We start from the raw sequence: 12,189 nt of genomic DNA, 5'->3' as shown, positions 1-12,189 counted from the left end.
AGATCTCTTGTAGTCATCTATTTGATTTCCACAATCTGGTGCTGACTAAAGTCAGTTTTGATAGTAATGTCTTGTGTTTATTAGATATGCATTGCAGTCCATTCTCTTAATACAGATGCTTTGTTTTTCTCCTCCAGTTCCATCTGAACAACTTCGTCCCTTCCTGCCAGACAGGAAGTTACCTCAGGAGCAGGAATTCATGGTTATTGGTGCTAGGGAGCCACGGGTCTTCCTACGCCAGTGGGACAATGGACCACGTCACTGCCAGGAGTTCAGCTTTTCTACCCAGCTAGACTGCAAACTGCTGGAGTACCGAAACCTGACACACCTTCAGCTCCTCCAGCCTTGTGTACTACAGGTAGCACAGTTTGGCTGTTTATAATGGTTTTATAATGACTGTCTAGATATATTGATTCAGAGCACTGATCAGAACATTTTAAAGTAATAAGTAGTAAATTAACTTTCTGTTTCAGGGTCACGCCGCAGCTACCTGCTGTCCCCAGAACACCACATTGGATGTGAATGTCTTTGTGGACCCGGCATTCCTCAATATCAGCCAGTATGCCATCCACACTGTGGACATGGCCCTGCACAGCTGGCAACAGGTAACAGAAAGTTTAGGCTGTTGGAAATACAGCCATTGACAGTATATATAAAGATGGATGACATGTCAACAAAAAGTAAGCAAAAATCCAGCATATGGGCACTACTTTATAGCGTTGGCAGTAGTGATCAAAGGGCGGAGCCCAATTCAATCATGGGCAGGGCTCAGCTGTCAACCATGACCTGACACTCCCTTGTTATGGCATCAAATAACTGATTAAAACCAAACCTACCCAAAAAATGAACACTTGAACACACATCAGTGTGTTTTTACTGTAGCCAACCCCCAGGAGATGTTCAAGTTGTTTTGGCTTCACTTCTGGGGAGCTGTCATGCTGTCCATCTTTATATGTTGTCAATGACTGCAACAAACTTTGTAATTGACCAAACCCCAAAGAATGCAATTAAGTCAAAAACTCAAAACTCAGGGGCATAGCTCATGATACATTATTGATATTACCTTCAGAACTTTTAAATAATGTAAGGTAATAAGGAGCCCTCAAACCTGTTGTTGTCCTTATTTTTTGTTTTTGTTTTTCTGATTTCCGTACTCATAGTTAATGTCAGAGGCAAAAGAGTTGTTAATCATAATTTACAAACACAATCTCCAGGCAACTTTTCGGTGCTGCTTGAGGAAGCACACTTGAAATGTAGTAGTGGGATGCATTAAGACATTTAAGGTAACAAGGGATTTCCCCTTGTTTGATCGCTAGAACTTGTAAATAGCTATTACAGTATATGAGGAGCCAGGGGCTGGTAAATCCATAGAAGAAATCCATAGAAACGTATGTACGTTCAGAGAATATTTTGTAAGACGGCCTTTTCTCCCAGATGGAGTATCAGCTAAACAAACTCACAACGAAGTGGATTTCATGAGAATGGTTTGGGTTGTATGCCAGTGGTAATAAAATTTGCAGGATGGAACTGCCTTTCAGTTTGCTGTAAACTCTGACTAAGAGGTAGTGCGTCTGATCTTGGGCTTCTAGTCCTATGGTCCTCGTCATCTCCCAGTTCTCAGCTCTCAGCATTGCCTCTAGTAGCCAGGATCTGTGTGTGTGAAGTGATGCCCATGAAAACACGGTAAAACTTGAGTGGTGACACCTGCCAAGACTTCATCTGGCCTGAGTCCTCCACCCACTTGTCTACTGCACGCACACTCACACACACATGCACACACACACACATGCACACACACACTCTGGCCTCTCTGGCCTCTCTGGCTTTGGATGCCCTATCATGGCTCTGCTTGGCTCAGCTGTGGTGCTGCTGACTCATATACTGGCCTCTGGAGACATGAGGTACTCTCATGGTTTTACATGCATACTCACTCCCAATGCCAGGTGAGAGAAATAATAGCTTGTGTTTTTCTAGGAACAGCTGTGGCCTTTTACCTGTGGAAAATAAAATTAAACAGGCTGTATAGAAAATCTGCTATAAAATGATTGTCCTGGCTAGCGCTTTAATACCTTTGTTTTCACCCAGTGGCATCACTGACTCATCTAAAGCTCTTAACGGACCGTGTTGGATGATGGATCATAATTGACCCTTGGCTTCATCGCTGCATCATGTTGCGCATGCTAGTGAATGTTCCCTATTTCTGCTGGTTAATTTAGCCATAAATAAGACCTAAGAGCGTTGGTGTTGTTGTCATGAATGGTCATATTGCAGCTTTACTGGAGTGTTTTGGACATGTTGGTATCCATGGTGGGCTTCACCCAACATGCCAAGCATGATTAGTTAGGTTATTAGTTTTTCATACACTCCTAGCCAAGGCTTTTCTGATACTGATTGGGTGATATATTTGGCTTTTTGAATGGTAACTTTGCCCAGAATCTTGAGACCCAAAATAGAGGCAATGCTTACACACGCACAGAATACCCTTCTTCACTTGTGCACGAGGGATACAGTAATTAATCGATTTTACTATTAACTTGGGTTGTTCAATATGATGAATTACCAGTCTGCAAAACTTGCAAGACAAAAAAAAGTTGCTGTTAAAGTAACACCTTAACTTAACTGCAGAAGGACGTGGCTTTCGGTGACATGTACTGTAAACCAGTAGCAACAGCAAGAAAAGGAACATTGCACTCTTTATAAATCAACAGTCACCACAACAGTAAGGACATAACGCCTTCATAAGAGATGTCCTTCTTTCATTTTCTTCTAAAGATGCTCTTTGACCTGACTTTTTGTTGATTTTTATTCATCATTTTGTGCTGTGTTATTTGATTACTGTATTACTGTATAATATATCTGAAAACTGTTCAAAACAAAAGCCAACAAGGACACCGCGGACAAAATACAATAAAACCTGTAATATAAAATGCTCATGTTATTTTATACATCTGCAGTATTGTGAAATACATTAATGCTTTATGATTGGGAAACTGTATCAGTGCATCCCTATTTTCCACTCAACACTCGTTAAGACAGACATACTCACACTGTAGACAAACCCAGATGGCTGATGTCCGCTGGTAGGGGATTGATTCATAAAATGATTACGCCTGCTGTATTTACTTGATTGGTCTAAACAGCAGCAGCTTTGCAACTTGTACAGAACCTTTTAACTACCTCCAGCCTTCACCACTTTGCTGAACTCAAGGGAAAAAGACACCATAATTATAAGGCAAATGTGCTGCATGTGGGTATGGTAGTTCTGGAGTGAGGGGCAGAGAGAGGTCAAGTACAAAAGGGGGATTTTTTATTTTTTTTTATTTGAGAAAATGGTGTTCTTAAATATTTGGTCCATTTCAGAGAACATAGTGAACAGTTCAATCGTGGAATATGTTTTCCCTTTTTGGGGTTTTTGCTGAAACAAAAAGGCGAGAGAACCTTATATGTGGGCAATTAAGCATGAGCTGCCTGGTGGTGTAGTGTGCTATAGGGATGGATGTAAAGGAGCGCCCCGTTAAGCTAAAATTGTTCTGTGATCTGATAGAGGCTTACATTCCAGACACACTCAAGCACACATTGCACATGCATAAAAAAACATAATCGCAAGCAGTTGGAAATGCTAACAGGCTCTCTGTCCTTCCGCAACAGAAGGATGTATCCTAACGTGTGTAATTGTTCCAGTGATTTTCATGTTTCCTGGTGTCAAGGCTGGCAGGCAGGCCTGTTGTGATGTGGCCTGTAGGGTCGGCATTGAACCGTGGAGAAGATTCCCCAACTACCACACAATTCAAACCTCACGACCCAGGCATGGTCATACCAGACCACCACAACCAGAACAGCTGGAGCACTTCCAGATGCATATCAATAAATAGATCTTGGTATATGGTAGTAATTTTACTCTCATAATTTGTGACAATATTCAGTGGTAGTCATGGTAACGTGGACTACTCTTGTATCCTTGATAACATCACCAGGAACTTCTCTGGCAGTCCTCAGTATACATGATATACAGTATTCTCGTTAATATTGAAATGAATATATATTCCAACATAAATGATAATCCTCTGCATGTCCCCAAGCCAGCATGGTGGCCTCCTGTCCCCTACTGCAGTGCTTTGCTAATTCTTATCTTGAATTATGTCCTCTCTAACAGGCCGGACTCCAGGTAGAAAGTTCAAAATTGAGGGCCAATTAAGCTTCAATTATGAGGTTATATGTAAAAGTGTAAGAAGATTAAGTTAAAATTACAGTGTAATACATTTCAGAGGTTTTTTTAATTCTAAGAATTAAGAAAAAAATCAAAACCATTTTTTGTATTTCATCTTCTTTTCCCACTACTCTTTGCTCAATAGCCCCATATGGCCCCAACCTCAGCCCCCCTCCAGTTTAACCTCAGGCCCCATGCCTTCATTCTCAATCCTCGGTCCCCAGCCCCACTTTCAGTCTTTGCTCCCCCCAGTTCCTAACCCCAGGGAAGTGGCTTTGGTGGAAAGCCACACAAAAGCCCAGTAGTATTTACACACTGCTTTCTCACAGAACGTTCACAGGCTGTTACATTTGCAATTGAGACAACAGGAATTTTCCTCCTGTTATTTTTTTTTTTCCCTGTTCCTCCCATGTTTGAATGATTCTCTGCCTTCTTTTGCAACCGGAAAGAAAGTGACAGAGAGATCAGGTTCCTGTTTGTAGCAAATGTGTGGGCAAGGGTGATCTGTAGAGGAATATATAGGTGATTTTAGATCTGATTATTGTCCCTTTTACGGGTTTCACTATCTCCTTCACCGTGTTGTGTTTCATGAGCATTTCTCTTGAGTGGGTGTCATTATTTACAATCTATTTTCCAGACATTTTACTGTACCTTGACATTTATATGTGTGCCACTCTGCAGTGTACATCAGGGCTAGACTCTGTGAAAACTAAAGAAACAGTATCTGGGTGGATTAGTGAAATGGATACTTTGATTCCTGGTAGGACTGCGTCTGAAGGAGAAGCTGTCATCTTATGCTCTTTAACAAGGAAGATGTGTTGACTGTTTAAATGTCTTTGTCTTAATATTTGTCCATTTAAAGTCCCTGGATAGACAGGGAGTGATTATGATTACCGCAGGAAGCTTTTCTGATGTGTGTATCGTGTTGCCTCATGAATCGGAGCAGAAAGACGATACCATCAAAGAGCTGGCTTAGCAATGGCATCTTAAGATGCCCGCAGGAAGTTTGTAAATCGCAGTGTCAAATTCGAAAGGGAGCACAGATAGTGTTCCATTATAAAACTGGCATGGACTGAACCCACCGACGCAGCTGTCCCATCTATATTTTGCTCTCCCTACCTCCCTCTCACACATCTATCATCAAGTGTTCTTTTTAATGGTGTAAACTTTCCCATCCGTTTTCAATAGCATCAACAACCCCAGGACCCTGAACGTGCTTGGCAGTCAAACTCTGAGCTTTTACTGCCAGCCTCTTTTAACCATCAACAGTCAGCCCCCTGCCATTTAAAAGTACACAGCAGGCTGGGGTCCCTCTTTGTTGGGATAGTTGAGTAGTTATTGAGGAGCTGTCTGAACCACAGTCATGTGCGTCAAGAGTCAGGGAGGGGTGTGCAGGAAAGATCCCATCAGGGCCCAAGAGCCATTGGAAGGAGCTCAAGTAAAACTTACTTGCACCCATGCACATATGATCCAGCTCACATGCACACTATGTACTGTTTTGAAATTGTGTACTCAAATTCCTGTATGCAGGAGATTTGAGACAATCCCCTCCCCCTGTATAACCAGTGTTTTCAATTGCAGGCCAGTGAGCTCTTCGCTCTTGCATGCAAGGTGACGCAAGAGTGGACAGCATCCCTGTACGACTCGCATGACTTGAGTTTTCTGTGAGGCTCTCTCATTGACCCATTGCTGTAGGTGGGCCAGGCTCCACCATATTGTTTTCTTCTAACAAACCACAATATATTGATGACTCGTACGAACAGGAATGTCTGCTTAAAGGCCTACTTTGTTCCAAGCGTTGATAAAATGTTAGGAAAACAGACACACACCAACCAACAGAGTTGCCATTGGAAATTAGTTGACATCTGATTGTTTCGATGACCGACATTAAGCTGCTCGAACAAAGCTGTTAAAACTGGGATTTTGGTAAATAGAGAGGCCTCCTCGAGGTTTTATGTGGGACTAGGGGTTAGAATTGGCCCTGATGTCCAGTCGAAGCTGCTTCAGTCTGGATAGCTGCAAGACTTTGTTATTTATTTAATCTCCTGTTGAGGTGGTGTTGCTCCCATGGATGATATCACACATTTCTTTCTCCTATTGGCTGAAACCTGCACCACCAAGATCTGCATTTATTAATATGCATTATTAACATGTGCATATGTACATTACACCTGCAATAAACATAAACACCTTCAAGTATTTTCATACTCTTTTATCAAAAGCTCTTTTTCTCATGTCACCCCTGTTCTTTCTCCTTCCTTTCAACCATCCATCCACCAATACCAATAATAATAATAACCCCCCCCCCCCCCCCTGTTTTTTTCTCAGAATGGGAACTCAGAGGCAGAGGAGCTGGTCTACAGCCACTACGTGATCTGTAATGACACCCACGAGACGCTGCGCTTTGGCCAGGTGGACACAGATGAGAACGTGCTGCTGGCCAGCCTCCATAGCCACCAGTACAGCTGGAGATCCCACAAGTCCCCTCAGGTAGCCCACACACACACACACACACACACACACACACACAGTAAAAAAAATCTGATGGCCCACAGCCCTGTGGTTTAGTCGACATGTATAAAAACACACACGTGCGCGCACACATACTAATGTATAAAGAATGGTTTACACACACAAATTTATGCTCAAGGATTTGAGCACACAAACTCTGTCCACAAGCTCATAGAGTTACACACACACACACACACCGGACACACCGTCATCAGCATGCGGCCTCTATCTGTGTATTTCTGTCAGAGCTCTCAGACAGTGCCCTGACAGCATTGTTAAAGAAGATTGATTATATTTAACCCTTTGTGGTTTTGAGGTTGAGCGGAGGGTGGGCTGGCGATATGTGGCATGTGTGTGTGTGTTTGGTGCGCACATGTTTCGGGACCCCCATGTGCTCCATTGCGGGTGTGAGAAAGTCAAGCTTGAGAAAAGACATGGCCATAATTACTCACAGTAAGTCAGTAAGTCAAGTTGTATTAATCATCGACCATAGTTAATCTGTGCTCTTACCTCACACTCGCGCACAGACACACACACACACACACACACACACGCTCACACACACTCACATACACATAAACATACTTGGAGAGTGGCAATCTGGCATATGAGCACAGCGAATACCACATCTCATTTGAGCAGTGAGTCAAAATGACCGCTGTATTTTCAGTGATGTTTTGGAAGAAAGATTGTCCGAATGGGCCAAATGTCATCAGAGATGAAGAATGTGATTCCAGGATGGTTCTGTCATTTGTTATTCTATCATGTGTTTGTGGTATATGAAATATGTGTTCTCAAGATGAACATGATTTGTGAAACTAGATAAATAAGAAATAGTGCAACTTTGCCAAAAACACTCTGCTAACTTATTGAGCTTGATGATAAAATGCCTGCCAATGTGTCCGCCTCAGCAAATTGTAGCACACACTCCTAATTACATTTCGGGGTTATAAAAATAGTGACTATGATAAGAGAAAGGTTGTATTTCTTTAATGGTTGCTTGGTCCTGTAAGTGTGTTTTTGTAGCTCTTACAAATCAGTTTCCAGGCTGAGTGTAAGTGGTTGTGTTGCTTTGCTTTGGTCCCATGGTGCTTTGGATTGTCTAAAACAACTCTGATCACCACAAGCCATCATTCACCAGATCTCCTCGCTCTCCCTAGTAACCTTTCCTCTTTCTATCTGTGAACCTCCTCCCTTCTTCAACCCCAAGACCTTCTCCTTAACCTGTTTTCCCACAATAACATTTGACTTTTGATATACCAGTTTGTTGCAAACCAGGACTTTAAACTTTTCGTCTCATGCCACCTCATCTCATCTCTAAGCCCCTAACCCGCTCTCATTATCTCCTGTTTACTTTGTCTATTGAAATGGGTTCCATTTTTAGCCCATTGTGCCTCCAAACAGTGTTGGCCAAAGTGCTGGTCATTTGAATGATGGACCTAAACTCTGTGATGACAGTAGTGTCTAGTCAGCTGTCTGCTCTGTCGACACACTGGTCGGAGCTCCATTCATGGTGAAATCTAGTCTTGTTCTCGTCACACTTCCTCACATCCCCTCACCGTCTCCTCACTCCCAAAGCTGTAACCCCTCCAAGTACATCAGTTAACACTTTTCAGCTTGGGACCCATAGTGCAATTAGCTCACTCATACCAAAGATATGCTAATGCTGTGCACAGTATTCTGTGTCTTTTCTTGCCATGCACTGTAGGGACCCACCAGACACAAGCCAAAACCAATTTCAGGCCACACACCCTAAGCTGTAGTTTAGAAAATATAGCTGCACAATATCCCCTCGACGTCGGCGCGGTCCAGTTCTCTCCTTATCCTGATACCTCACCTCCATCAGCACGATGAGATCAGTAGACCTGGACAGTCTCTGGCCTCCACATTGTTTTGGGGTCTCACTTAGACATTTGCACCTTTCTCTTAACACTTTCCAACAATAGTACACTTCTTCACAGCACTGCCCCTGTCCCTTTCTCAATTCCCCCCTAACACAGCCATGTTTTCTGGTGTTTACGACCATGCTGGCTGAGTTCATTAGCCCTGTCTGGCTTGTCCTGCTGCTGGCCTCCGCCTGGCTATCCAATTTTGTCTTGGACTCTGGTTGTAAGGCAACTTCGTCCTTTTTTATCCTCTGTCACACCCCAGTAAGTGCTATCCTCTTATTCAGGATCATGGCCTTGAATTATTATCGGTTCTTTGGCCATCCCAGTCCCTTCTCTTTTGAATCCTAACAGTTCTCTTTGCTACCTTTTACCTTCTGTACATCATCCATGGCCACATCGCTCTATCGAGTAGCTCTGTTTTGACTCTGGTTTGTTTTTTGTTCATAGTGCTTCAACACGTCAACAAGGAGTTAAAGAAGAAAGTATATTAGAGATGAGCGATGATGAAGTCCAGACCTCATTTTATATTCACGTCAAAACAGCCATCGCTTTCTCATCTGTCAATGGATGCTAATTTTGGCAGGTCTTTAGACCGCAGTGGAAGCACAGATAACAACAAACTTAAGTAAGATCCTCTTTCCTTGAAAAGTAGCTTCTGGTTCTAACAGTTGCGGGTACTTCAGGTGAAAATGCAGCTTATCCCTATCTCCCAACTTTGCCCATTTTCCACACTTTAGCCAACACACAAACACACACACTGAAGCACACATTCCCAACCCCAGTTTTTCACGGCCAATCTTGTCTTGTCTGCTAGGCCTGGGGCCTGTCGGGAAGGCAGGCCATCAGCCTGTCCTCATGGCTCTGGTATGATGTGTGTCCCAGCTGACCTGTCCCCCAGGCACACACACAAGCCAGAGCTACTAATTTGCTGTTGTAAATCAATCTGTCCCCCTTTCTCTGTCTCTGGCTCCCCTGAGAACATACTGGACATGAGATCATCTTGAAAAGAGGATGATGGGGGGGTAAGAGGCAGAGAGATGGTGGGAGTGAAGAAGACGGGATGGAGGCAGAGTGGACAGGGAAACATGAGAAAGTCTAAATGAGGGTAGCAGCGAGTTGTCAGGGGGAATACTGTACAGGCCTAGTTCAGACAATATGGGAGGACATGGAAAAGGGAAGCAGGGGCAAAAGATGAGATATGTTCTTAACACTGACAGATTGGCCTAAAGAACTCTACAGTGACAACACAGCCAAACATGTGTCTGCTTGCTATCTTCACCCTCCTCCACCTTCTCCTTTTCTCTCTGTTCATGATGGGCAAGCAATGTAATGAAGTATAGATCAATAGATTTGTAAACTGTAAAAATTGTTGTTGCCAGCCCATGGAAATAGTCAGAAAGTCAAGAGAGTGGAGAAGAGAGTGGGGAAAGAACGTCCTAAATGAACAGACCTGCTGCTGTTTCAACTTGAACTAAAACAGGGAGGCATGTTTAAAAACTCTGCGAACTCCTGTTGGTGCCTTTGTGTGTCCGTTTGCGAAAGAAGAATGCTTTATTGTGTCACCCTGAGCAGTCAAACCGGTTTACGCTTCCCACCATGTTGACATACCTCCGAATATCTGTCACCTCTCTCAGAAGAGTGCTCAGGCAGAGTGTTTTTGCAGTGAAACGTGAACCTCAGCTCAGGTCACACTCCCTCTCACTGCTCCTCTGTTTCTCTCCATCTCCCTTTCACTCTCTCAACCCCAGTTTCTGCTGTCACTCATAACCATAAGATGCATTAAAAGGGTCGATTGAGGCAGTCACGTCCTCAGAGCTCGCTGTGGTCTAACGCTTCGTCAAACTCATACCCACACACACACGCACGCACACACACGCACACACACACACACTGTGATAAAATGTTTCCTAAGGCCTGGAGTCTGTCAGGCCTCTCAGTCTAGTTTCTCTCTTTCAGGCTCAGCATGCCTTCACACCCCAGCATTTACCAGCCAAGGTGAAGAGGTTTATAAACACACACAATTTCCCCCATTTATATATGTTTTAATTGTTTTATCGCATGGAAGTTATATTAGAAGAGCAACAGATAGAGAGATGGATACAGATGGGTAGATTGATACATCGATTAAAAAACCGCCAGGACGGTCATGCGTTGAACGTCACACTCTCTATAATTAAGAATAGTTTATATCTGTCTCACGCACACAAACACACTCACTGTCTCCACCCTGCTGTTTTTCAGGGCTCTGGCGTGTGGTGTGGTGTGAATGGTTGAAATATCTGGCTGCTTGGTACAGGATGCAGCCTAGCTGATGGAAATCCCTGTGGTTAGTGCGGTTAGCAGGGAGAGGGGCGTAAAAAGCCCCCTGGATTTGGGAAGTACTTTTTAAGTGCCTACAAGGAATATTCACAATTTGGATAAATTGTAATTTACTCCAGGAGCAGAACTTCTACAGAGGAGCTCTCTCTCTCTGTCTCTCTGTCTCTCTCTCTCTCTCTCTTACTAGATGTGTGTCTTTTTGTGTTGGTGTTGTTGCGTCTGGTATTGGTCCATGTGTGTATGTGTGTAAATGTTGTGTTGGTGTGCGTGTGTGTGTTGTTCCCAGGGGTAATGTACTGGAGATAGCAGGCCAGGACTATTAGTTTGTGGTAAGATTGGCTGTGTTGTTGGAAGCAGACATGACAGGGAGGTATTTGGTGTGTGTGTGTGTGTGTGTGTGTGTGTGTGTGTGTGTGTGTGTGCGTGTGTGTGTAAATTTTCACATCAGTGTACGCTATGTGCTTGATCATGTGTGTTCATCTGTTGTTACTTTCTTTTCTGTGTCAATCCGATTCAGTTTCTTCTTTTACCCTACAGCAGTGTTTTACCGCTCCCTATTCAAAATAAGTATATTTATTCCTTAAATGTGTCAGTTCTTTTGTCAAGTAGGATTTTATATTTCATCGCCCAGTCTGAACCATTGTTTAAGAAACACTGCCCTCAAGTGAAGTGGTTTAGTTGTGCTGTTCATCCAAGAGTGTGGCTATAACTGCTGTAGATTAGGCTGACCCATTGGGAGATATTAGCTCCAGTCAGGTTAAGCCACAAAGTGACTGATCAGAGAGGAGAGGGTGGGGGGAGAAGCCGATGAAAGGGACTCTTGTCCATTTTGATCCCAGGAGAAAACCCACACTTCCCTGTTGTGTATCCTCAGAGCTGAGTCAGGTCCAGAAGGAAGCCAGACTGTTGTTTTAAAACTGTCATGTACTTACAGGTGAACACTGTATCATTCAACAAGGCTTAAACATAGGCCACTTGCTGAGTTACAGTTTGATGAGGGTTTTTGTCTAATCATTGATGCATGAAACATTAACCCCCTCTGTCATTATTTATAGTTTATCATTGTATAACCATACAATCATTTATCTTGTACTGGCACTCTCTTTAACTTGTTCAGGCATAACTTCTGAAACACCCCAATCATGAATCAAAAAAATGATTAATAAGGCAAAGCCTCTGTCATTGCCAGAATGATTAAATTTGAAGACACATGATAAACTGGCTGTTTTTACATTGTATCTATGGCAACAAGATACAAATTGT

The 12,189-nt window shown here is 43.2% G+C and overlaps 1 protein-coding gene across 4 annotated transcripts in view; it reads left to right on the top strand.

The window, feature by feature from the left end:
• The window catches only part of vps13b (vacuolar protein sorting 13 homolog B), a 329,852-nt gene that overhangs the window by 275,029 nt on the left and 42,634 nt on the right, over window positions 1-12,189 (top strand). For all 4 annotated transcript variants that reach the window (XM_030393719.1, XM_030393722.1, XM_030393718.1 and 1 more), the window contains exons 44-46: window positions 138-358; window positions 474-605; window positions 6,536-6,697. In XM_030393719.1, coding sequence (XP_030249579.1) covers window positions 138-358; window positions 474-605; window positions 6,536-6,697 — 515 coding nt within the window. The remainder of the gene's footprint in view (window positions 1-137; window positions 359-473; window positions 606-6,535; window positions 6,698-12,189) is intronic.

The sequence above is a fragment of the Sparus aurata genome, chromosome 17 (assembly GCF_900880675.1).
Source record: "Sparus aurata chromosome 17, fSpaAur1.1, whole genome shotgun sequence".
Taxonomy (NCBI): Eukaryota; Metazoa; Chordata; class Actinopteri; order Spariformes; family Sparidae; genus Sparus; species Sparus aurata.
The sequence above is the reverse complement of the archived record's forward strand: the minus strand, read 5'-3'. Positions and strand labels throughout refer to the sequence as shown.